We start from the raw sequence: 26,527 nt of genomic DNA, 5'->3' as shown, positions 1-26,527 counted from the left end.
GGAAGATCTTTTTCCATCAATCTGCTGTATCCAAAGTTTTGTATAAAGTTGTAGAGGTCGATTTTTTTTTATTTTATATTCAGAAAATTTCTCTTTTTATAAGCATTATTTATTATACAATGTATATACTTGAGTTAACTAAGATTATATATTATATAAATATATATATTTGGAGAAAAATATATTTCAACTTCCATTTTTTGTGGTACATCATTAAAGAAAAGGTAAAAATTCAAAAATATGCACTTGCCAGCTTGTGTGGTTTGGCTCTGAGGGTGCTGCTGAACGTCTACAGAGGCCATGATCCAGCTGTTTATGGACAGGGACAGCCATGGAATCATGGAATCCTGGGATGGTTTGGGTTGGAAGGGACCTTAAGGATCACATAGTTCCAACCCCCGGGCATGGGCAGGGATATCTGTTACAGGAATCAAGACAGTGATGGCAAAAAGAAGATATTTTACAGCTGAATGCTGAGATTTTGATTGAGGGAGTGCCAGAGCACAGTGTGCACAACTGAGATTCAGCACAGAATCATGGAACCCTTGGGGCTGGAAAAGACCTTAAAGATCATGGAGTCCAACCATCCCCAGCACTGCCGAGGCCACCACTGGCCCCTGTGCCCAGGTGCCACATCCACAAGCTCTTAAACCCCTCCAGGGATGGGGACTCCACCCCTGCCCTGGGCAGCTGTGCCAGGGCTGGACAACTTTTCCATGAAGAAATTTCCCTATTCCCCAACCTAAACCTCCCCTGGCCCAGCCTGAGGCCGTTCCCTCTCCTCCTGTCCCTGTTCCCTGGGAGCAGAGCCCGACCCCCCCAGCTGCCCCCTCCTGTCAGGGAGCTGTGGAGGGTGAGAAGATCCAATTAAGCAATGGATCAGAGCAGGCTTTAGGCTCGGTACACTGCCCACAGGCACTCACAGGCTGCCACTGCATCACCTTCCAGTGCTTTGGACAGACCAAGGCCCAAATTTTCTCATATAAAAACCTCTTCTCCTGTCCATGAATAATTCTCTGCGTGTTTCTGCAGCATCTCCCTCACATTAGCAATGCTTTTAAGTGCACACGATTTTCCACTGCACTGGCCTCAAATATGCCTGTCTGAAGGGCAAAATAAAATACAAAGTCACTCAGGATTCCTGCCCTGATCCCCAATTTACATGCAAAGCCATCCCACGGATCCATGTGCACGGACAGGGTGTCTCTGCTGGTGCCACCACCACTGACAACTAACCAGAGAACCTGACCCATGGAGGGCTCTGGGCTTCACAGCTCCGGGGGTGAAGCTCTCCCTGTCTGCCCACCTGCCCCAAACCTTCCTGACCCCACACTGTGCCCCCATCAAAACCCTTTCAAATCTGTCTCTGGCCAACAACTGTATTTCAGGGACACATTTCTGGAAGGTTCAAGATGAAACAGGGCAAGGAAGGGGGTGAAGAGTTTGGCCCTTACATCGAAAGCAATATTGTGCATTTATTATCCGTTGACAGCCACTCTGCCAGGAGGAGCCATGGAGAGCACACAGGCGGTGGGAAGGTGCTGCCCTTCCCTTGTGCCACCTGCAGGAAACATCTCAGATGGAGATCTTAGAACAGAGGTTGGAATGGGTGGGATGGCACACCCAGCAGCCCACCCTGGTTTTCCAGCCTTCCCCAGGTGTGGGATGCCCACACACACAGACACACGTGGGGCCTCCTCAGCACTGCAGGGCCCACAAAGCTCCAGAAGGGGCTGGACCAGAGTCCTCTCACCAACTTCTTTAAGAGTAAGAGGGGCCAGCTATCCAGGCTGGGGTAGATTCAACCCATCCATGCTCAGGCACACACTGAGCACCCCTGTGGCAGCAGCAGCCCAGGAGCAGCTCTGCTCCTCACACACACCAGCACCAGACATAGATGGCACCCAGGTCATCACAAGGAGTTGTGCTTTTTATTGAATCCATTGAATGTGCAATTAAACCAGATATTTATTCATCAATATAGTTCTGGACACAGACACAATAAGGTTTACATCATTTACTCTGAAATATAAGTTACTGTGTGCTGCTGTCACTCGGACTGGCAGAGGGAAGGGAGGAACAAATAAATTCACAAGATCATACACAAAATGAGAGGGAACCACCACTGGGACTCACAACAGCATCACAACACAACAGCACTGCCAGAGGAGCAGAGTGGAGTGGCTGAAACACTCCGACTGCTGTGAGCACACACTGAGGACAACAGTACCTCCACCTCGGCCTGGAAGGACGTGGGGCAGCCTCCTTCCCCGGGAACACCCCTCTGGATACCACTGCTAGCCCTTACAGTGGGTCTGGTCAAGTTTAGGAAGCTACACTGACTAAGATCTGCTAAATGGCTTTGATTTCATGCCCCACCACACTGAGGTATGTTCCAGGAACTTTATGGAAGGAGTGGAGCCCAGGGGGAGCAGCCTCAGGACAGCGTCTCCCTGAGGCCACGGGAGCTGGGAAGGGCCACGGAGCAAGGTTTGATACATTCCTTTATTTCAGTGCAAAAACATGGCAACACACATCTCGTGCACCTGCAGAGCTTGGCTTCCTCTCTGTCTCTAAGGAGGAGTTTCAACCTTTGGTAACATGGCAGGGAAAAGGGATAAAACGAGGCTGGAGGATACCAGAGCTGCCAACTACAGGAACTCAGGAAGAGCTGGAGGCTGGAACCAGCATCTCGAAAACTGTTGTTGAATTAACAAGATTTGATGCCTTAAATACTGGATTTGGAAACTTCCTCTACTCTGATCAACACTTCCCTGCCCTCTTCCAGTGCCCAGTGCCACCAGCAGAGTCCCATCAGGCTCCAAAATACCTGGATATAAATAAAGTGGACGCAGCATCCAAGCAGCCCTGGAGCTGGACTCCTGTGGGCACTGTCTGTGGGGTGTGGGTCTGGCTCAGAGCTCAGTGAGGGCTGCGATGACACCACAAGAAAGCCTTCACCTGACCAGGGTAAGACAGAGCAGTGCTTCAACATCCCTCCACCAGACCAGCAGGTTTATTGGAAGCCAGGATCTCTCTCTGACCGCAGGAATGCTGGACACAAGTGAGGGTCAGCCCCAGACCTCACAGGACATTCCCCCCTGCTCACCCCTAAATGCAGCCTGGCTGCACAGAGACAGAAGCACAGTGTTCTAGGAGACACTTCCACATGACATCAGAATATTAAAGACAAAGAATAAAGATACTCTATTGCACTACACATGCAGGTTCCACGTGGGGCTCTGGGGAACAGGGGAGCATTTCACTTTGTCCAGTGTGTTGAGCACAGAAGAGTAAAGATCCCAGTGTTTGTTCTCCAGGTTGGTCACTTTTCCAGCTGTTGATCTTGCACTTGGTCCACCGTCAGTCTAGGGTAGGGACTTTTGCAAAAGAAGCCAAATCCATCAGGAAAGCATCATGCACATGTATAAAGCATCAAGCACACACTGGAACCCACTCACATGTAGCCAGGATAGATAGTGGTGTGAGTTTCCCCAGCACAGGTACTGCCCTACATGTACATCATTCTCTAGGAAATGCCACTGTCCCACTGGGCTCAACTACTCCCTGTAGCACCTATGGGGAAAGAGTAGGACATCCTTCTCTCAGACAGGAGACACAAGAAATCAAATTCCAGATTTCAGATAAACAGCTGGATTTTAACTCAAGCAGAATCTCTTTTGATTTACTTTAGTTAAAGAAAGGTAAATTTTGGCTCATTATCTCATGCACACTTTAAAGTTAAGGGTAAATTCAGAAAAGCAGAGAATTCAGGCATGCAGGTTCCCAAACTTCCAGGACCTCCTCCCTCCCAAATTCCTGTTAAGAACTGATCTGGTGCAGCTCTGACAATACAGAGGGGCCAACAATGAAAGCAGACACACCCCACTGCAGGTTCCCCTCAGAGCAGCTCGTTTCTGAGCAGAAAGGAGAATTTAAACACTGCTTTAAAATAAAAGTACTTACGTTCCTTCTTCTCTCAGAAGAGCCAAGAACTTTTTCACTCGATACTCAGGATCCATCTAAACACCAAACAAACAGATCCCCATTAGTGCAATCCTGCAAGCAGCCCAAAAGGAAAGCACAGAATCCTGGAATATCCTGAGCTGGAAGGGACCCACAGGGATCACCCAGTCCAACTCCTGTCCTGCACAGACACCCCAACAACCCCACCCTGGGTATCCCTGGCAGCGCTGTCCCAGCGCTCCTGCAGCTCTGGCAGCCTCGGGGCCGGGACCATTCCCTGGGGAGCCTGGGCAGTGCCCAGCACCCTCTGGGGGAAGAACCTCTCCCTGAGATCCACCCTAACCCTGCCCTGGCACAGCCCCAGCTGCTCCCTGGGTGCTGTCCCTGTCACAGAGAGCAGCACTGGGGCCACAAAGGCTGCTGGAGCTGTGTTTGCTTTGCTGGGCAGGGACCAGCCTGGCTCTGCAGGCGTTCTGGAGCTGCCAGGGCAGGCACAGCCCTGCACCACGAGAAAAGGTGACTGGCACAAGCTGTGTGTGTTCACAGGGCAGGAGATGGGAGCACACACAGGCACTGTTTCCATGGCACCTCACACCCACACCCTGCTGCCAATTCCAGCCAGGCCCACTCCCAGTCTGCTTCCATCTGCCCCTTCCCAGAACTGGGGCAGCAAATTAAACAGGAGAAAAAGCACTGAGGATGTTCTGGGTGCTCCTTTCCCCCAGAGCTGCAGCACCAGGGCAGGGCAGGGGCAGCACAAAGCTGAGCCAGCACAAGGCTCCAGAACAAGCAGCACCAATGAGTGCTGGGCATCCATCAACCAGGAACAGCCCCCAGGGAGCAGCCCTGCCTCCCCCAGGACAGGGGACAGGGACAGCAGGGAAGCTGGAGGAAGGGCTGCTCAGGAGAGACTCAAGCTGCCACTGGAGGACACCAGGTGTAGCTGGATCTGTGCCCTGTGCTGGTGCATGACATTGCTGATCCTTTCATGGAATGACTCCAGGGAAATCTTCCTTAGATTTGCACCAAAATACAGTGAGTGAGGACTAGAAACATTTGGAAATCAGAGGCTGCTGGTTGTCAGAGTCTTTGTCATGTATTCCAACAGCTCTTGTGTCCTAGAAGCTCCCACCTGGCTTCCCTCTGCAGTCTCCACCACCATCCCATACCTTCACCTCACTGTGACAATAGAGGGGGTCCATTCTGGGAACACCCAGTACATCAATCTATGAAGTCAACTTCCAGCTCCATCACCCACTTGGCAATAGAGACAAGTCTCTACTTAAAACATAAACCTGAGACTCATCCTTGGAGGGGGGAAGCAAAGTGTCAGCCTTTGCCCTGGCCTCCCACCAGCCAGGCTGAACGTGGGCTCTGGATTTCCTCCTTCACATTTAACATCCCTAAAGAAAAATTTCTTCCCATTCCAGATGTGAAGAAGCCATCTATTTAAAACTCTGACTGCTGAAACAGAGGGCAACACAAATGCCTTCAAAAACAGCTCAGAAGAAAATAAATCCTAAACCAACAACAGTGTCCCCAGCAATGTGGGGGAGAAAGAGCCAGCAAGAATTTCTCCTTTGTGCTAAGAAAAGCCTCAAAATGTAAAACTTCCCATGGCTGTGAGATAGGAGAGCAAGGCCAGTTCCTCAGTACCAACTGCTGAGCTACTTTTAGATCAGAAAAATAAATTCACTGAAACAAGAAGATTTAGAGGAACTTCCTGAGACTCGCCGAACATTTCATTTGGGGTTGAAGCAGCAAAGAACACTGGCAATAGTCAGGGTCCAGGAAGAGAAGAAAGGTCAAGACCCCCCTCCTACAGAGTTTGGAATGTGAAATACCCAGGGACTGAGAGGGGCTGTGGTACCACCAAACAGGAGACCAGAGAGAGGGTCTCTGCAGGGTCCCTCCAGCCTAAACCTTCTCCACAACCTCTCCCAGTTGACACCTGGCTACCAGGAAAAGCTCCTCTGTCACTGTGCCAGCTCTCCCGTTTCTGTGGGGGATGTGGCACTTGGGGACATGGTCAGTGGTGGCCTTGGCAGTGCTGAGGGAACACTCAGGGGGGCTTTCCCCACCTTAGTGACTCGTTGGTTCTGTCAGAAACGCTGAGGGCAGCTGGGACAGGAGCACATGCACATGAACCCTGAGCTCTGACTACCTGGACATCCCCTTTCTCTGGGGGCATCCACAGGTACAGTCCACACCACCAGACCCAGCACGGGACCCTCACCTGGCAGAGGGTCCCGAGCCTTCCCCACCAAAGGGCTCTGCTCTGCCCCCGTGGCTGATCCTGCTGCAGCAGGAGGTTGGACTGGATCAGAGAACAGCCTGAGTGGGAAGGGACCCATGGGGAAGGATCATGGAGTCCAACTCCTGGCTCTGCACAGACACCCCAACAATCCCTCCCTGTGCCTCCCTGGGATCTCTGGCAGCCTCGGGGCTGTGCCCATTCCCTGGGGAGCCTGGGCAGTGCCTGACATCCTCCCCTCCTTTCCTGACAGCCAACAGATGAGACCTTCAGGTGCATTCTGACCTCGTTTATCCTACAGTCCTGTGACACCTCCAGCTCCCTTTCTGAATTTCTGAATGTTCCTGGAATGGCAAGTGCTGGATAAAGCCCGACCCCAGCTCCAGGTGGGTCCATGAACAAAGTGTCATTTCCAGGCCAAACACAATGGACTGAACACCAGTCAAGCAGCTGGGCCCCAGGAGCTGGGCTCAGGGGCAGAAGTCCACGTGTGCCCATGTGCCAGGCATCCCCCTGGGAGCCAACAGTCCTTAACCTCCTGAGTAACCAGCAGGGCTGGGGCCAGGCACACCCTGAGCCTGCAGGGGACACAAGATCAGGAGAGGGGAGTCCTGCACCCACTGGTGGTGCTGCCACTCAGCCAGCCTCGGCTGGAGGGAGACCAGCCCCACACACACCTCATGCAGTTCAACAAGGGAAATGCCAGCTCCTCCACCTGGGCAGGGACAGCCCCACCACCAGTACAGACAGCTGCCTGGAAAGGGACTCCTCAGACAGTCAGAGGGTGTGTTTGTAGGTGCACTGAACGTGTCTGCTTCTGAAAGGGCTTCTTCAGAGCAGATGCTGAGATGAAACCTTAGGAAACCATGGGAACCCATCCCAACCAGGAAATAACAAAGGTTCAGCCAGGGAGTTCTGCTAAAAACCCAACACGATCTGACACAGTTTTATACAAACAAATCTCTTCGTCCTCAGAAAAGCTGTTCTAAAGCCACCAGCTGGAATTCAAACTTGCCAAGGCCAGTGCTCTGCTTCCCAAATGGAAGATACTGCCTCCTACCCCTCTCCACCTGGACACCGAGTCCATAACCTGCACTGGCTCTTGGGGAGGAGCAGCATTTACCTGCACACGCAGCACCTTGTCCAAAAGACCACAGCTGGCAGCTGAAAGGCCACAAAGACTCAAACTTGATCAAATTGCTTATTGAAAATGCAGGCACAAACCCCAGAGGCTGATCTGCCCGGGAAGGAGCAGAAGATGGAGTCAGTGGAGCACAGAGGAAGCAGGTTCAGGACTCCGGACAGACCCTCTGGTGCTCTGTGAAATGGGAAGTGCTGCTGCCAAACTGGGGGGAAAATTTTCTGGAACAGCAGCGTGGGGACTGACTCTGTGACAGAGCTCAGAGGGATGGCAGGAACATGGATGTTCCTTCCTGGCTAGTGCAGCATCCTCAGGACATCCAGGACCCCTCAGGAAACAAAGGAACTGAAGGGAGGTTGTTAATCTCCAGTCCAGAGAAGGAGATCCTCCACCACGATGTGACAAGCCCTCAGTGCTCCCAAAAGCCTGCCATGAACCCAAACCCTCAGCATGTCCACGTGCAGTGTTTGGTTTAAAATAAAGCAGGCAGTATCGTGGGGTGATCTTTCAAAATAAGTTCCAATGGAAGTTAAGATACATTGAACACAAGCAGCTTAGATTAAGTTTTATTTATGCTGACTATTTATGCTAAACAGAAGTTACCAAATCAGGAAACCCTGGAGGTGCCAGAAGGGCCTTTCTGGAACACTGCCTGGCTCATCCAGGCTCCTGCTCCAAGGAGGAGAGACCTTGGCTTTGGGAGTGCTGCCAGCAAGGTACAAAAGCAAAAAGACAGGCAGGGAGAGGAAACAGGAGGAACCAGCCCCCAGCCATGGAAAGGGAAGGTTCAGGTATCCAGCAGTACCCAGGGCAGGGTGAAACCAGCATGGGACCCAAGAGCCCTGGAGGTGGCCCTGTACTGCAGCCAAGGCCACTGCAAACACTTGTGGATTCACATGGCAAATCCTGAGCGCATCCAGCGATCAAAGGCTTCATTTGAACAAGAACAGAATCATATTCCAGGATATTCAGTGTACACAAATGACCAAAGTATGTGACACCAAACACCAGCAGCTGGCATTAAAGCAGGCCAGGAAGAGCAATAAACAGAGTTTGGGGGAAATTAGGCTGCCAGAACATGTGGGGTTACACAGCTCATAAACAAGGTGACAATTCACCCAGGGCACCAGAGCAGTTCAGGTACCCCAAGAAAGGATTTTGATATCGAGGGTCTGGTTCAGTGTGACTTTCGTCTGAAACACACTGGAAGTCATTTGACCAGCCCAGGAATCCCTGCAGAGAGCAGAGAGCGGGGTCACTGCTTTAACAAAACAAAACCCACCATTAGATTCAGAGGAAGACACTGTGCACGTTTTTTATAAAGAATTCATTCACCTGGCATCTAATCAGCTCAGTTCTGAGAAATTTCATCCATCACTTGGAATTCTTAAGTGATTTCAGATTGAAATCTCCTTCTATAAAGCTGTGGTACAACTCAGTGAAAACAAGATCCAGTGCTGGACTCCTTATCTGGTGCAACTGTGCTTTCCTCTAAGAGCCTGGCAGATCCGAGCTCACTGGGTTCCAGTGCACCAGATCCCAGCTCTGATCAGTGAGAGCCTGCACTGCTCTCCTGTATTTATAGCAGTTCAGCAGATGGAGTCATGGAAACACCTCAGACCTTTTGGAACAGAGCTGGTTCGTATTTAGCTGCCATATGCTGTTACCTCTGCTATTACACAACCACCTGAACCCAGTGCCAGAGCAGGAACCCCCCTGCTGCCAACCCTCCACGAGCAGCAAAGGGACACCCTCAGTGGCTCTCGGGACAGTGGCAGCAGTTTGTGTTCAGTGTGTCACAAAGGGCACAGTCCCAGCTCTGCCTGTCCCCTCCCAGCCCAGCTCCTGGGCTCACCACCACAGCAATGGTCTGCTGAGAAAACCAATGCCCGAGAGCAGTTTGCCTGCACAGCCCCGGGGGGTGAGGACTCTGTCCACAGCATCACTGCTCATGGAGTGGGAATCATGGAGTGGGAAGGGACCCACAGGGATCACCCAGTCCAACTCCTGCCCTGCACAGACACCCCAACAGCCCCACCCTGGGTATCCCTGGCAGTGCTGTCCCAGCGCTCCTGCAGCTCTGGCAGCCTCGGGGCCGGGACCATTCCCTGGGGAGCCTGGGCAGTGCCCAGCACCCCTGATCTCCACCCCAAATCCCCCTGACACAGCTCCAGCTGTTCCCTGGGTCCTGTTCCTGCTCACAGGGAGCAGAGATTGGAGCTGCCCCTCAGGAGGAGCTGCAGCCCACACTGAGATCTGCCCTCAGTCTCCTCTGCTCCAGCTGAACAAGTGACCTCTGCTGCTCCTCCTAGGGCTTCACCTCCACACCCTTCACCATTTCAGGTCCCTCTGTTGGACACTCTCTAATTCCTTTCTATCCCTGTGATATTGTGGTGCCCAGAACTGCCCCCAGGGAGTGGAACGGGCACAGGGGCCAGGCTGGGAACAGGGCTGGGGTCAGCATTCCCACCCATCTCCCAACTCAGAACTGCCCAGGATTTACAGAACCTCCACCTTCAGCTTTGAAAACAAGCAGCACTTCAGGTGAAAGCAGCACAAGAATATGTCCTGGGTCAGAAGAAGGGACCCATTGTCAGGGCTCAGGGAACGGGAGCGTGGCAGAGCCCGGCACCCCTTAAATCCATTTAATACATGTGAGCAATGACTTACTGACTTGCCTGTAGGTATGGAATTAAAAGCCAAGGAAGAAGAGGAAAAGTAATCTAGATAAATGACTTTATTCCCTGAGGTGACATCCAGTCAGAGCATATCCTTAGCGCTGAGCAAGTTTTAACAGAATTGTGAAGAGTGAACAGAGGGGTACATGACTTGTCTGCACTGAACTACAAGTCTCTTCACTTCTGCCCTGCCTCTGCGAGGAAGATCTGAGGACAGTTCACTCAGCTGCACTAAATCCATTTGATGTGAGCAGAGGGGGGGGCTGGGGGAGCACTGGGATGTCAGGGGAGGATTAGGGCTGCACCCTCAGCCCGTGTCAGCATGAGCACGAGCTTGCTGGCTGGCTCCAGGCATGGGTGCTGCTGCGGGGGAGGGCTCAGAGCTGCATAGTTCTACCCTCTGCAATTATTTTCTTTAAAGTGCTGAAAGTGGAAAATAAAGAGAAGAGCAGCTGAACAGCCTGACAGATTTATCTTCTTCAGGGAAAGAGCACATACACCTGCACAGGCACCTTCTTTAAAAAAAACCCGAGGTGATTGCTATCTGCAATCTTAACATGCTGGGTGGAGAGAAGAAATTCCATGAAAGGTGAGTTAATCCAACCCCTCCCGTAGCCAGATGCTCTGAAGTGCAGCTCCGAACAGCCCATGGGCACGGGGCAGGGTGGGGGGGAAAATTTAAAGATCTCTGTGGACCAAGATGTGGTAATTTCTTTGTTCTGAAAATTTCCCCTCACTGCAGCTCTTTTCCCAAATAAACCACTGCAAAGCTCCCACCGACAGCAGGGGTCTGCAGAGAAGGGAGCCTCCAGGACTGCTCTAGGACCCCAGTCCTTCCTCCCCAGAACCATTCCTACCTGTAATGACATTTCTATCAGCATCAGCAGCTTCTTGATCCCAATCCAGACAGGCATCCCTTTGACGTTCTGTGCGATCGTGCTGCGCTCCTTGTCTTTGAAGTTACCCAGGAGCTGGGGGGGAAATCATTTTAAAAAGTCAACAACAGGAGCCTGTCAGTAGGAATAATGGTCCCTACCTTGGGAGAAAGGGAATGGGAAGCTAGAAGCATTTACTAGCTGAGAAGGAAGATTTGTTCCAATGTATCTTGGACAAGGCAAAACAAAAACAAAAATTCCTTGAATTCCGTAATGGTTTTTTCTATAACATCCCTTATCCAACAGCTAGTGCTGTGCTTTTATGCTGCACTCCAGGTTTTCTCCAGATCAGGGTCTGCAACAAAAGAATGGCTCAAGCCACAGGAAGTTTCCAAGCCTGCTGCAGGAGTGTCTCTGTCTCTCAGGCTTTGGTGACACCATCACTGGGACAAGTTTACCTATGGCACCACAGATTTGCCTGTTCAGTTTGCATTAACAGCCTTCAGTTCTCACTACAATTCCCACTGAGGCACAGTTCAGGAGACACTAAAGGCAGGAATTTATAAGGAACTTATAATTCCTCAGCACCAAACACCGTCGGCTGATGCTGTTCCAATTCACCAGAGCTCGGCACCCTCCAGGTAAATTCAGTTTAAGTGTCCCAATTATATTCACTACCCACTTCCATGCCCTTGGAATGTTCCAATCCATACCACAAACCTTTCCCCAGACCTCCAGTTCTCTAATTTTGCCTTAATTTAATTCATGAAAAAGCAAATTGAAAAGCCTCAGAACTGCTTTGTTATGACACGATGTCAAGTGGGATGGTGTTACCAGACACAGCTACTGCAAAACCCCTCATTTCCAGCAAATTTTGAGTCTTCTGTCATCCTTGAACTTTTCCTCACCTCTAAAGCCTCCATGAGCTGCTCCCTCGTGGCAATGTTGGGCACATGGATGGTGGTGCTGAAGGCATTCAGCATCTCCATCTCCTGCAGGACATCTTTGCGGCTCGTGGTGCCGATGATCAGGAGCTTGCGGCCCTGTCCAGGCAAAGGAGCGAGAGTCAGGAAAGGAAAAACTAGAGAGAACCAGCCTGGGGAAGGTTCAGCCAGCTACAAATGGTAAGTGGGAAATGGCCATTTAAAAAGCCACTTCAAACAAAATTAATAGGATTAAATCTGTCAGTAATTGAAGTAGCCAACAGCAGCCACAGGAGACCAGGATCAGATCTCGGAGCGATGCCACCAACAGGGTCCAAGAATTGCAGTGCACAAAGCCCCACCACACTCACAGCTCCTTCTGAACCCAGCATCATAAATAGCAGGATCCTCATTAAATTTAAAAGCCTGAGCAAACTCCCACTCCCAAAAGCTGAATTACAAATGACTTCTCAGGGGAGCAGACTGTCTTTAGGAATCTGTGGGTACAGTGAATTCCCTGCTCCTGCACAGTGGATTTCCAGCTCAGGCTTTTGAGCAGAGGCTGCTGTGAGTCCCTGAGTTCCCCCTGCAGCTGTACGGGACAGCCCCACTCCAGCAGCCTCCAATTCCCAATCCAGAGTGCCCAGACCAACCCCAAGTCAGCCCAGGCAGCAACAGGGCTTATGAATAATAGAGCAAGTTGTGGAAAACATCAGCTGCAAATGCAAATCCGCTGCTGTTTGTTCACCTTGCAGAGCCCTTTCCACTGCTGTTTGAATTTCCCTGTGAGGGGTTTGGACACTGATCAACACCAGCTGATGGAAGGAGCTGCTGGGATTATCAGGCAGGATTATCAGTCCCTCTTCTGTCCCAGTACACAGGGAGCCCATGGGCTGGGAGAGGCCTGGCTGGCCAAGGACCCTCCTCTTTTGCTGTACAAGAAGTTTAGCTGAGGCTCCAAGAGTGAAGTGAATTTCCAGGTCCCACCTAGAGGGTGCTGGGCACTGCCCAGGCTCCCCAGGGAATGGGCACGGCCCCAAGGCTGCCAGAGCTCCAGTAGAGTTTGGACAACACTCCCAGGCACACGGTGGGATTGTTGGGGTGTTTGTACAGGGCCAGGAGCTGGATTTGATGGTCCTTGGGGGTCCCTTCCCACTCAGGATATTCTGTGATTCTGTGCAAGTTCTGTATTTCAATTTCATGATGCAAAACTTCATCATTATAGAAACAGAAAAAAACCCTAAAAATGATTCCCAGAATGAATCCTGTAACTGCTTTGCATTCCCTTGACAGAGGATGAAAACCTCTTTAAACACATCTTTGATGCAGACAGTGCCTCTTCACGGGCTCTGTTCTTCCCCTGCACTCACTGAACAGATTCTGCTCCTGCTCCAGGTGCTGGACACTGAGAAAGATCCTGAACTGGGAATGAGCTAAAGTGCTCACTCCAAGTTTGGCTTTAGCCCAAGAGAGCAAAAGGAACATCTGGCAGGCAGAACCAGAGCATGTCCCAGGTCACGGGTGCCACACTGTGCTGCCCCTCCTGCGTGAATCCCCGTCTGCAGCTCAGGAGGCACCACAGCACAGAGGAAGCCAAGGACAAACCCCTGCCCTGAACTGAGACCTCTAAAACACAGAACAACCCCTCCTGCAAGTGCTGTACTACCCAGACCCATCTGCTTCACAAGTGATTCTCCTAAAGACATGTTCATTACTGCATGGAACTCTCAAAATCCTGAACAGCTTGGGCAAGGGGCTGTGTTAATAACAGTTTCCCATGAACTATGAGCATTTTAGAGGGGAAAAACTGCTCAGCTGCACCCAAGCAGTGTCTGTTCCCCAAATATAGCTCCCAGCATGTGTACAGTGCCTGGCACACTGATCAGGCATCAATCAAGGGGATAACTGCCTCAGAGTGGCTGCTTGAGGGATGCTGCCCTCGTACATTAATGAAGTCTGTGCCTGATTGCAATAAAAATGGAATCTAGCTTGGAGGTTCATCAGGAAAGGACACAGGCAGCACAGGAATGTCACCAGTGAGGGGAGTTTTACCTCCTGGCACTTCAGGTGTCCACAACTGATCTTGCTCTTGGCCTTTCCTTCTCAGTTATTAGAGTCCAGATGACACATTCCTCCTCCCAGGAAAGCTGCCCACGCTGTGGACTCATCCAGCAAACATTCCCTAAAGGACCAGGTCAGTCGTGGCAAACCCACCCAGTGCCACACTGAGTCAGCTGGACCCAAACCCACTGCTCATCAGGGCAGTGGGCGATTGCTGCACACACAGAAATGGCTCCAAAGCCCTGGGACCACTGAGGAAAACCACTGGCACCGGTCCCTGTGGGAATTCTGTGGGAACACCAGCTCAATCTCACTCAGTGTGCGACCACTGGGACAGTTTTGGAATGGGAAAAGAGCAAAGCAGGATCATCATTCTGCCACATGAACCCAGGAGCTCCTTCCTGTTTCAAATATAACTCCAAATCCATCATTTCTGAGCTGGTGGTGTCCAGCCTGGAGAAGAGGAGAGTCTGGGGAAACCTTAGAGCCCTTTCCAGTGCCTAAAGGGGCTCCAGGAGAGCTGGGGAGGGACTTAGGACAAGGGGTAATGGATTCACACTGCCAGAGGGGAGGGTTAGTTTGGGTATTAAGAAGGAATTCCTCCCTGTGAGGGTGGGGAGGCCCTGGCACAGGGTGCCCAGAGAAGCTGTGGCTGTCCCAGCCCTGGAAGTGTCCCAGGCCAGGTTGGATGGGGCTTGGAGCACCCTGGGACAGTGAAAGGTGTCCCTGCCCATGGCAGGGGTGGAACTGGGTGGGCTTTAAGGTCCCTTCCAACCCAAACCCCATTCCATGATTCTAGGATTCTGTTTAGTTGGAGAAGTCAGAGAAAGCACTGGGGATGGTCAGAAATATGGAATAACTTCCCTAAATAGATCCTTGGTAAAAACAGAGAGGTTTGTAAAATCATAGGTGGTATAGAGGAGATGAGGGGGAAACTGCTGCTTGTCATTACAGAAACCAGGGAGCACAAGATGGAATTATCAAACATCAGATAAACTCAACTAAAGGGGGTTTGCTCTCACCAACAGCTCGGCTGGACTCAGGCAAAGACAGCGCTAAGAAAGGAAAGGCTTAACAAGGTTGAAAAGCACCAGGATGAGTTCCCAGAGGGCAGATCCATCAGCAATTTTTAGATATCTCTGTTAAAATCTATTCCCAGGTCCCTGAACCACTGACGTGGTTGGGAGCTCCTCAGAACAGATGGCTACTCTGCAAAAGTGCTTCAAATTTTTAACAGCTCCACCCAAAAGATCCTGATTTTTCCCTGCTTTCCTCAGAAGAAGCCATGCCTTCAACTCCCTGCCTTTAAACCTGACCCCTGGAAAGCAGCCACTGTGACCCCCCAGCACTGACAGGGCAGGAGTCCCTCGAGCTCCTCAAACTTTCAGGCAACTCAACAAACAAATGGGAACCCCCAGGGCAGCACTGTTTGCCCCAGGAATTATCGAGGCAGCAGGAAAAGCCACCAAGGCAAACTGGAAGAGCTGCCCTCACCCAGCTCCTCTGCACTGACACACACCACAGGAGATCCTGGGATTTGTTCTTGTCACAGGATCCCAGAATGGCTCAGGCTGGAAGGGGCCACGGTACAACTCCCTGCTCCAGCAGGGTCATCCCAGAGCACATGGCACAGGGTTCCAGGTACTGCTGAAGCGGCCAAATTTTCAGAAGAATGCACTTTTTTTGATCCTTAATTTCTACAGCAGTCACAGTGAAGGCAATGAGCCACATGGTCAGTCCATAGAAACTCAGGATTCAAGCTGAACTTCCAAAAATCAGGCAGAACATGTGAATACATTACCACGGAAGGAGGAACAGCCTAAGATCATTTGGTGTTGGATGCATGACCAGGGCAGTCCCAGCCCAGTTCTTCCATCACCAGAGATCAGACACAGGCACAGCCTCAGGCCTGGATTCATCCTGTCCATTTTTAGGCAAAGTGCCCCAATTTGGAGCCCAAGATCCCTCTGTGCTGACAGAGGGACAGTACAGAGGTGTGTGTCCTGCCCTGCTGCCTTCTAGAAGAGGGATGACCCTGGAGCTGCCCCCTCTGCTGCAGGGATTTTACCCGACTGAAGGATGTTGCCATGCACAGAACTGTGGGACTTAAAGAAGCCATTTGAACCAAGCAAATTTTCCAGCACCGGGATGGATTCCTCTGCCACAGCAGACACCACACCACTGCCCAGGGGGAACTAGAACATGCCACAGTTACAGACTCTGCTGTGAGTAACTGGAGCCTCAACACATCAGTGGAGTCTCCAATTACGGAATTTCAGCAAATCCAGCCAGCCCCAGGCAAGGGGAGCCTGAGCTCTGCTGGAGCCAGGCACTGGTGGCACTGAGGTGCCTCCATCACTCACCAGCTGTTCACTGGGCTCAGGACCCTTGGACACCATTATCCTTGTGTGTGGGGACTTGGGAATTCCTCACGTGTGAAGGAAGAAACACAGTTCCCCAGGTTTATGCACACAGAGGTAGCAACACTGGTGACTGGAATTGCTTCCAGTTCACACCAAGGGATGTGGAATCAGGAATGCATCCGGGATTATATCAAACAAGGAGATTATTCCCCCTTAACTTTCATCAAGTGGCAAAAGCCTCCAGTGTCCCAGTGAGAAAAGGAGCTGGGGGCTCTGGGAGCTGTGGAAGGGCAGCCCCAGGAGTGGGTGTCCCTTGGAGAGCACCTTGCTCAGGCAGACATTCCCTGACCCTGCCCAGCCCGTGCCCCGCTCTGGCTCCACGCGGGGATGCCAAGGGTCCCTCCCGCCCGGCCGATTGTTGGGAAGCAGCAGGGAAGCACATGTGAACCTCCGTGGGGCTGGGGAGCGCCTCCAGGCCCTGTGTGACTCTGCATGTAGATGAAGCAGCCCCGGCTTTGGGAGCTGCTGCTGCTCAGTTCTCAGGGAAGTCCTTTTCTCCCGCTTGGCTCCCTGCTGAGACAGCCCTTTTCAGCCTTTCCATCCCCCAGTCCCTGCTCCTGCACAACACAGGCAAACTTGATTGAATTAAAGACCCAAGAGAACATGGTTTATTTTCTTCTCTTCAAGGCATTTCAGAAAAGATTTTTAATTGGTTTAAAAAAAAAAAAAAGATGCTAAACAAAATGCAATGGTTTTCAGTCCTCTTGAAGCAACAGTAACAGATAGCACTATTTAACACTGCAGAGTGGAACCACAAGCAGGAGCTGTGACTGGCAATTTAAAGCGAGCTCAGAGAGGTTTCTAGTTTATTTAAAGTCTAAAGTGTTTACTCTCAAAAGAAAACCAGAACCTTCAAGTGTTTATCCTTCCCACACCACGTTCCAATAATCCAGCCTCCCTCGGAAGAGGGGAGCCTGCGAGGCAGCTTCCCTACGCCAATTCAAGAGAGACACGCACCTCGATGCATAATTAATAACATTTCATCCCAGAAACGCTTCTCTTCCACACGGAGCCTACAGTGATTGCAGGAAGCTGCCTGCACATCAAGAATATCCCTGCAAGTGATGTGACAGCCCAGGGAATTCATAATCTGGGCCACAGCAATGGGAGCGGCCGCGCTGCATCCGCCCCCCGCTCCCACTGCTCCGTCATTCCCTGCCCTGAGCCCTGCCAGTCTCCAAGGGAGCTGGAGAGGGCCTTGGGACAAGGGGATAATACAGTGACAGGACAAGGGGGAATGGCTTCCCACTGGCAGAGGGCAGGGAGAGATGGGATATCGTGAGGAAATTCTTCCCTGTGGAGGTGGGGAGGCCCTGGCACAGGGTGCCCAGAGAAGCTGGGGCTATCCCTGGATCCCTGGAAGTGTCCAAGGCCAGGCTGGATGGGGTTTGGAGCAACCTGGGAGAGTGGAAGGTGTCCCTGCCCATGGCAGGGGGTGGAATGAGATGGGCTTTAAGGTCCCTTCCAACCCAAACCATCCCATGATTCTTTGAAATCAGCTCAGTATTTCAGGGCCCCCCACGAGTGAAACGCTGAAGCAAAGGGGAACAAGTACTGCCTCCCCAGCATCCTGCCAAGAACTCCTCTCAGCACAGGGATGTCCCAGGACATCCCATTTTTACAAGGAATGATGCTAAACCATGGTCCCAGTCCCACAGAACTCCATGGTGCTTTGACCCCATGGAGCAGGTCAGTGCCACTGATGCTGTTCATGCGTTTAGGGCCTGTATCTGCACCTCAAATTACAGCAACCCCATGAGACCAACCATTCCTTCCAAAGAAACTGCTCCTCGAGGGAATTTGTAATCTCAGAGGGAACTCGGAAGGTGTTGATTAACCCTCAGGATTATCCCCATTGTGGGTTCCTCACTTGAGTTCAAAAACCCCAAGTCTCCGTGCCCAAACCCAACCTTTTTCACAGTAAACAGTCACAGCAGAAAAGGCCTTTTCCTGCACAACTCTACTTCTTACACACAGCTGTGGTTTTTTAAATGCAAAAGATCCCCACACGCCATGGCTATCCCAGGGAACTCACTACAAACACACCAGGAAGAACCCTGTCCCCAGAACTGCCACAGCAGGGCAGCCCAAAGGGCCCAGCTCACCCCACGTCCTGATTCCCACACAGCCAACAGTGGACACTTAGAAAAAAAAATATAAAACCCCCACATGATCAATCAACCAGTGACATTTCCTCAGCAAACTCACTCTCTACCCTCCAACAATTTATGGCTTAAGTCACCATAATATTGGCTGTCAAGCCAGAGTCTCCCAGCCCCCAGGGCATTTCAAACCCTGCTGAGTACAAATCTCTGCAACAAGCACAAACTTGGCAAATATCTGTGAGCTCCAGCCCGTGTCCTGCTCTTGGGAGCCCCAGGTGCCACCCAAAGGGCAGCCCAGCAGCAGCCCACATTCAGGATGCAATGGGCAAATGGACAATTTAACACTTTAAGTTCCTTTGAAAGTCGAACCAAATCGAGTTCTATTTTCCCTACTGATTTATGGGAACAACCATGTCCTGGCACTGTGGAGCAGCCTGCAATAGGTCAGTGATTACAGGAGATGATGTGACCAGGAATGGCTGGGCTGCTCCACACAGGAGCTGTTGTGTTCCAAGCATGTGATAAAACTTGGATGCTGTTGTGTTACAGACTCCACGTGGCCTAGAAAGCTCACTGGGAAAATCTTTGTTCTCCAGGCTGACAGTCACACGGGGAACTCAGGGCCTGTAGCATTACAATTTAGTTCAAAGTCCTGGATTTGAAAGGTCTTTTCACCAAACTCTCTAATGAAAACAACACTCACGCACACGCTCCTGGGCCAGGATATTAAACATGACAAAAAACTGACTCCGCCCAGACTGTGCTTCTCTGCTTTTTCCTGACACCAACTTTCAAGGTGTTCCTGTTCTGATGTTATTTATTCATGCAGATACTCTCACACACGGAGCAGAAACGCAGTGAACGACAGGAAAATGCCAAACAAGAAAGGAGTCCCTGCCTGCCTGTCTCACTCAGCATGAGCTGCAGAACCCTCAGCACTTGTGATGTTCTTAAATCTCATCGAGCCACAAAGTGCAAACAGACAGGATCAGCACGAGAGGCAAGATCTTAAGCTTCCCTCAGTCACTGTAATTAACACCTGATCATTTCAAGTCAAGAACAAATTAAACCCCTGACAGCCACAATCACAGATTACACAGAAATTGATTTATAAATAGGGAGGGAGCACGTGGCTGAGCCAGGGGTGGATCTGGCCTGAACAGCTCCTCAGAGGGCAGGCAGCTGGCACAATTCAGCTTTACATGGTGAAGGTTAAACTGGTTTCCTTAGCCAGTATTTTTAGGACTAACTGCAGAAGATTCAGGCCCCATTAATTAGATATTTCAAGTTGAATCTCTTGTGGTTATCCCAGAAATGTCCAAGTGAATGAAGAGCAGCAGGCTGGGATTAACGTGGCTGACTCAGACAAAAGCATCAATACCCCTGGCAGCTCTCAGCCAGACACAAAGCTCCCACTGTCCCAATTCCTGCAGGAACAGGGCATCCCTGCCTTACCTGAGGGGGGGCTTTCTTCAGCAGCACCAGAAGGGCTTGCAAGACCAGATTGGAGAACCGAGGTCCAATTGGGACATAATCTGAAAGGAAAAAAGCATTTTAACACCCATGGAGCAGATGCACACTTAAGCCACTTCACTGTATCCAAACCAGCTCAATGCTCCTGAAGTAAATGGGTCCAGATAATTTCCAGTTTGCAGTGTTTCAGCATTGCAAATACATCAATATTTCTGCAGCAGCCAGCACAGCTCTCCCTCTTCCTGACTCACCTAAAAGTCGCTCAATGTCGTCCACGACAACACAGCTGAGCTGGGACTTGTAGGCATCATCAAAGATCTGAAAAACAGCAAAATATCTCAGTGTTAAACCTCAGCCACAGGACTACAACAGCCACAGCTGGGCCTGCTGATGTGGGTTCAGCTGAACACAGCAGCACTGAGAGGAATAAACTGAGAATGAAACGGGCAGGTACTGAGAGATCAGGCTCCCTGCAGGCAATAAAACACTGCCATCTCCACAAACTCAGTTTATTGGTTCATTTACCCCCCCACCCTTAGCAACAAACAGCTGCCCTGAGGTTCACTGTAAGCCAAGGACAAACCAGCACCATTCCTCTGTTTTTGGAGCTGGGGCAACACTGAGAATGTGACACACACACAGAGAACCTCCACAACTGTAACACAGCTGTGATTTTTTTTCTCCTCAGGCTGGATACTGGGTACTGTCCAGAACAGCACCCTGCAGGGAGAAGGGACTGACTCAGGTCTGGATCTCAGCTCCAGTCACCCTTCCTGGAGCAGCACAGAGCATCCTGCACAGCTCTGGATGTGAGCAGTGGTGGCCCTGCCTCCAGCAAACCCTGATTCCAGTGAATCCAAAAGGCTCCTTTTGGAATCCAAGCCACAAACTGGACCCCCAGTCACGAGCGCATTGCTTCTCCTAAGCACCTTCCCTCCCTTAGAAACTCTACAAGCCTGCACCAAGCTGATCAGAGTAACATCCACTCCCATGCCCCATTCAGTACCATTCACCCTGAAGAGTAAGAGCTGGGCTGCTTCAAGAAATGACAATGTTCAACTCGTTCACATTCCTCAGCTCCCCATGTTGTTAAAGTTCTTGTTTAGCCAAAGACCCCACCTCAGAACTGGTCCTAGTCCTACTCAGGCAGGATCTGTTCTCCCCAAGGGCAGCCCTAAGCCCTTCCTGCCTCCACCTCCACAGGCAGAGCTCCAGCCCTGCTCATCCCAGCTCTGCTCTGCCCCACTGTTTGCCAGGATCACACACCAGACCCAACCGGGATGGAGTCTTGAAACCTCCCCCGAGTCCCTCAGTGCCAGTGCCACAAAAACACTGTGACAAGAGTCTGGAGTGACAGGACAGGAGGGAATGGCTTCAAACTGACAGGGGGCAGGGTTAGATGGGATATTAGGAAGGAATTCCTCCCTGTGAGGGTGGGCAGGCCCTGGCACAGGGTGCCCAGAGCAGCTGTGGCTGTCCCAGCCCTGGAAGTGTCCAAGGCCAGGTTGGACGGGGCTTGGAGCACCCTGGGACAGTGGGAGGTGTCCCTGCCATGGCAGGGGTGGCACTGGATGGGCTTTAAGGTCCTTTCCAACCCAAACCATTCTACAATTCTGTGATACACTCAACTTCATAAACGAATATATGCAGGAATTCCTGACCTAGAAAGAGCAGAAAGCATCATCCCAAGGGTAATTCACCTTTCCCTCCACAGGAGAACTCAGAACTGGGCTGTCACCAGGCAAAGGGGAGGACACACACGTACCTTCTTCATGGCCTGGCACTTGGCTGTTTCAGAAAACCCAATCATCTTATCAGGAGAACAGATCTTGATAAAGGGGAAGTTGGATTCTTCAGCTATTTTTGCTGCTAAAGCAGTCTTCCCACTGTGGGGGGGACCTGGAGCAAAGGACAAACAAGGAATAAACAAGGGAGAAAACAGCTCTGACAATGCTCCGTGTGAATACTGAGGTATGTTTAGAATTCCATCCAGAGGTATCTGCAGTGTGAAATGAGCCTGCAGAAGGAACACACTAACTCCTGGTGCAACCCAATCCTCCACATGAAGGCAATTGATGGAACTACTTGAGCACATGCAGAATGATTTGCCATGACACAAAAGAGGACATTACATACTCTGTAGGAGCAGCCACAGCACCAAAATGTGTGAGTTTGTGTTTTGGATCAATTTCTTGAGCTTATGTCCCATCTCACTTTGCAAACAAGTCAGCAGCAGGAACACCAGGGAAACACTGGCAAAGATAATTTGTTTTGGCCTGAATTCACACCAGGATAATTCAGAGACCAAAGACACACCTGAATCCATGCACCCAACATGAATCAGTCTGGAGGGACAGAAGGAATTGCTGGGCACTAATACAGAATTATTCAGGGTTAAATCCAAAGCTACAGACCACAAGCAATAGTGCTAACCCATCTTTAACTTTGGGAAAAAATATAGGGAAGAGATAAATAACAAATTCCACTCCAATATAACAAATTCCATTCCAATACCTGTAATGCAGATACTGGAACCAGTTTCCAATATCTGGAAACTCTCCTCAGTCAGTAGCAGTCTGGATAGAGGGAAATGAACCTTTCCCTGACAGAGACACCTGAATGTGGCTGTTTGAACTCAGCTAGTTGCACTGATGAGCTCCCCAGTGACTTCAAGGAGAAATTAGACAACTGACTCAGCTAGAGCCATCTCCACTGTAAACCAGCCAAATTCAGGTTATTAACTGGGTACATTTTGGTTATTAACTGGGTACATTCCCTTCTCCCTTGTTCTAAGCACAGGATTCCCTCTGGCTGAGGAGGCAGTTTTAATATCCAAAGCAATTTCACCCAAGCAAACTGAAAGAGCCCAATTCCAGCTCTCCCCCCACGTATTTCCTACAGGTGCAGGATGTCAGAGGTGAGCACGTGGGCAGCTGACAGGAGCAGTCTCCAGAAGGGGATTTCCCACGTTTTCCCTGAGCTGTACCTTCCAGCAGGACGCTGACCAGGGGAGTGCGGTCACTGTTCTTGGTCTGCTGGACCAGCAGCTCCCCATCATCCAACACCCTCGTTACTGGGTCTCCCCACTTAATGATCCCATTCATGATGTAGCTGGCATAGTCTTCCTGGTTGGTTCCAAATGCCTGTAGAAAAGAAGGAAAACTTCTTTTACCAAAAGGTTTTTCATCCCATCAGAAAAACCATGAAACAATTAAACAGAAATGACCAGGAGCCACGCTCTGGAAGATGCTGGAGTGAGACAGTCACACCCCCGGTGACTCACAGCATTCCAGCTCAGAGGGCTGAACACAGGTGGAGACCAGGCACGTTCAGAAACATCTTTTCATACGCCCTCATAACCAGTTCTAGTCAGTGCAAGTTGCCAGTGGGTTCTAACTCCACACTGTGGAGTGGAGACAATTCTCAAAAATGAGGCTTAAACCTCCTCCTACAGCCCATGGTAAAGCTGTCACCCAGGCACTGAAGTGGCCTACAAGGGAGAGACGTGACAAGGGGAAGAAACCTCCAGCTGTTCCTTACCTGTTCTAGTTCTCTTTGTGACTCTCCAGGCAGCCACAGGCACACAGAGAGCTCAGAGCTCCCCACTTTCACAGCACAGGACATGTCAGCCCATAGGGCACCACTGGTGTGTGATCCCAGCAGGAAGCTGCTCGCCCCCCTCCTGGGCTGCACTGGGTGGCTGTTCCTGGAGTCCCACAGTGCCCACTCACCGGTTTGATATCGTTCTCCAAGGACGCAAAGAAGTCTCCTCTGGTCACACGCAGGCTCTCTGCCTTCTCCATGTCTACCTCCACTTTGTTGCTGGCCTAGAAAGGCAATAAAAGACACTGAGGTCCAGCAGTCCCACACAGCTCCTCCCCACCTTCCCTCCACAGCCCCAGGCCTGTGGCTGGTCTGTGTCAGGAAGAAAAATGCTCCTGCCAGGGCATTTGCTGGGTACCACTGGAGCCATCCCCACCTCCAAGAGCCACGGCCACATCCCAGCCCCACAGAGCCATTCAGGACAGCTGTCCCACCCCACTGGGGGATGCTGAAGTGCAGAGGATGTCTGTGACCCCCATTTCAGAAAAGCCACCCCAGCTCAGAACAGGACTGAAGCTCTGGCCCATCCCTGCTGCTGCTGCTGTGCTGCAAACCAAGTGTCAGAGGGGTTCAGACCGGTGCCAGTGTGGGACTGATCTCGACCCAGTTTAAATTTCTAGAACTTACTGGGACTATATAGGTACCCTTTGGAGCTGGGAACTAAGACAAATCAACTACTTTTAACCCTGAAAGATGTGTCTCAGCCCTTCCCCTCCCACAGGATGACCTGCAAGAACGGAGTGCACCTGAGTATGGGAAGGAAAAATAATAAAAACAATGACATGGTGCTTGTCTTGAAGAGCAGCAAATGCAGCCCCTAAACAGCAACCACAGGAACCCAGCCTGGCCAATCCTCCTGTGCCAAGCACACACCTACAGCCAGAGCATGGCTGAAATGAGAGTTCCTTCTCCCAAAAACACCCACCAAGCAGAAACACAGATGCCAAATACACAACTGAGGGGATATTTAGTACAGGTGATCAGTTTTCTACCCGCAGAGGCAGGTGAAGGTACCTGAAACACTTCATTTACTCCTGAAGTTGTGTTTACACTCAAAACCAGGGGGCTCTTACCTCCCCAGCCTTTAATGAGTTCATGTTTTAATTTTTCACACACACAGTTTGAGAGATAATCACAAGAGTTTAAACAACTCAGAAGACAATGCCCCTTCATTTTCCATTCGTGCTCTTGCTTCTCACAGGTGCTTCTGAAAACTAGGTCAGGCCTATGATGTATATTTTAAATTTTCAGTACTTGGAAGAAAGAATAAAGTACTTTACTGCATATTTTGGCTGAAAACAACTGCAGAATAAAGAATATTACCCAAAAGCAAAGTGTCTGAAAAGCAAAACAATGCGTGGCCACTTCCCATGTGGAAAGCACATCCATACATCACTGAGCTGTGGATCACAAACCACCCCAGAGGAGGGGACTGCTCTTTCACATTTGCACATTGCCATCTCCCCTTTTCCCACGTGACTTCCTGGCACAACAGGGAATAGATCAAAACGCCAACGCTCCCCAAATTCGCCCAAAACTCAAGCACTGGGAAAACAGCAACTACAAGCAAAATTAATTATTTAAGGAGAATGTTTTGCCTGCAAAGGGATGAAAACACTTCCGGAGGTGCTGATTATTTTTTTAGACAGAGCACAAGAAAATGAGGAAGTGATGATGTTTGTGGTTTTTTGCTATATGAAACAATAACTTGTCAAGTGTTATGGTTATACAAGACTAATTAGCAGAAAGAGTAATTTTTCCTTTAGAAAGAGCACTCCCAGGAGATACAAATGTCTAAGCAGCAAATGATTTCTCACTCAAATGGAAGTGTGATTTGCTCTCCTCACATTCGAGGCTGAGCAGATTTTTACAGTCCCTGTGCTGTGGGATTGATATCCAGGGCTTTTCCCTGCAGGAGCTGCCCCCAGTGCTGGCCAGGGGAGCAGGGGCTGTGCCTCAGGCTCCTTCCTCACCACCTCATCATCTCGTATTTCAACACCACTGAATACTGAGCTTTGCATCTGCCTTCACACCCCCTGACATTTCGGGGCCCTGAACTCCCTCCTGCAGACACACTGACCCCCCCAGCCAGCGGGGCTGGGAAGGCAAGGAAATGTTCCTGGAGAACAGAGGGAGCTGGGAATGTTGCCTGAAGCAGTGGACATGGGGTGATCACCACGTAAGCACTTATTTGCAATGGAAGGCTTTGTACAAACCCCTCTGAACCCAACCAAGATTTGGAGGCAAGGATTCCTCCCATGGCTGAAACACTCCTCCACACCAAGCACATCTCCTCTGCCGTTCTGGGTTCTTCCATTAGGAAACAGTGAACAGCCACCCCCATTCCCTGATCCCAGCACACTCACACTTTTCATAACCCTTCACCATGCTTTCTTCAGGCTGAGGAATCCCAGTTTAATCATTGTTTCAAAGAAAACCCTCCTGTGACCCACCCGCTGCCATTCCATACCCTGGTTCTAGCACAATCCAAGTACACTAGGGATTTTATCCATGATGGAATCACAGCTCCACTTTTGCTGTTTACCTCTCCTGGTAAATTCTAACCTTGTTATTTTGCTGTTTTCACTGACAAGGACTGAGCTGGGATTTCCAGACCACTCCAACTCCAAGAACTTGACCCCAGGTGATGGTCAGATTGCCCCATCCTGTCTCTACCTGTTTGAATTCTCTCTCCCAGTGGACACCTAAAATTCACTGGCATCTTGTGCACTGACATCATTTCAAATGCCCCCTGCAGATCTCCACTGGTGACCTTTGTCTTTATGCCCCCAAACCAGCTCTGAGATTGCAACCTCCCCTCCTTACAGATCATTTATGAACACACTGAACTGCACAGGCTCCAGCAGAGCCTCCCTATAACTGCCTGTTCTGATTCCCACCTTGTCTCCTGGCTCCAATGCACAAACTGTGCTCAAGACTTTCAGTTTTTATCAAAACACCCTCACAAATCATCTCCTTCCAGCCCACCAAGCTGTGCAAGAGGCACTTGGAGGGCAGGAAAGGG

The 26,527-nt window shown here is 50.6% G+C and overlaps 1 protein-coding gene across 1 annotated transcript in view; it reads right to left on the bottom strand.

Moving 5' to 3' along the window:
• Positions 1-1,959: 1,959 nt before the first annotated feature.
• NSF (N-ethylmaleimide sensitive factor, vesicle fusing ATPase) overlaps positions 1,960-26,527 on the bottom strand; it is a 74,172-nt gene continuing 49,604 nt past the window's right edge. Inside the window, exons 13-21 of the mRNA XM_082297131.1 lie at positions 23,631-23,726; positions 22,886-23,042; positions 21,665-21,798; positions 20,151-20,217; positions 19,882-19,961; positions 11,823-11,957; positions 10,897-11,010; positions 3,967-4,022; positions 1,960-3,576 (exon numbers count right to left, since the gene is read on the bottom strand). Of these exons, the coding sequence (XP_082153257.1) occupies positions 3,561-3,576; positions 3,967-4,022; positions 10,897-11,010; positions 11,823-11,957; positions 19,882-19,961; positions 20,151-20,217; positions 21,665-21,798; positions 22,886-23,042; positions 23,631-23,726 (855 nt within the window). The 3' untranslated portion in view covers positions 1,960-3,560. The remainder of the gene's footprint in view (positions 3,577-3,966; positions 4,023-10,896; positions 11,011-11,822; positions 11,958-19,881; positions 19,962-20,150; positions 20,218-21,664; positions 21,799-22,885; positions 23,043-23,630; positions 23,727-26,527) is intronic.

This window comes from Coloeus monedula (genome assembly GCF_965178545.1).
Source record: "Coloeus monedula genome assembly, chromosome: 26".
Lineage (NCBI taxonomy): Eukaryota > Metazoa > Chordata > Aves > Passeriformes > Corvidae > Coloeus > Coloeus monedula.
Note: the sequence above shows the minus strand (reverse complement) of the source record. Positions and strands in the feature narration are given on the sequence as shown.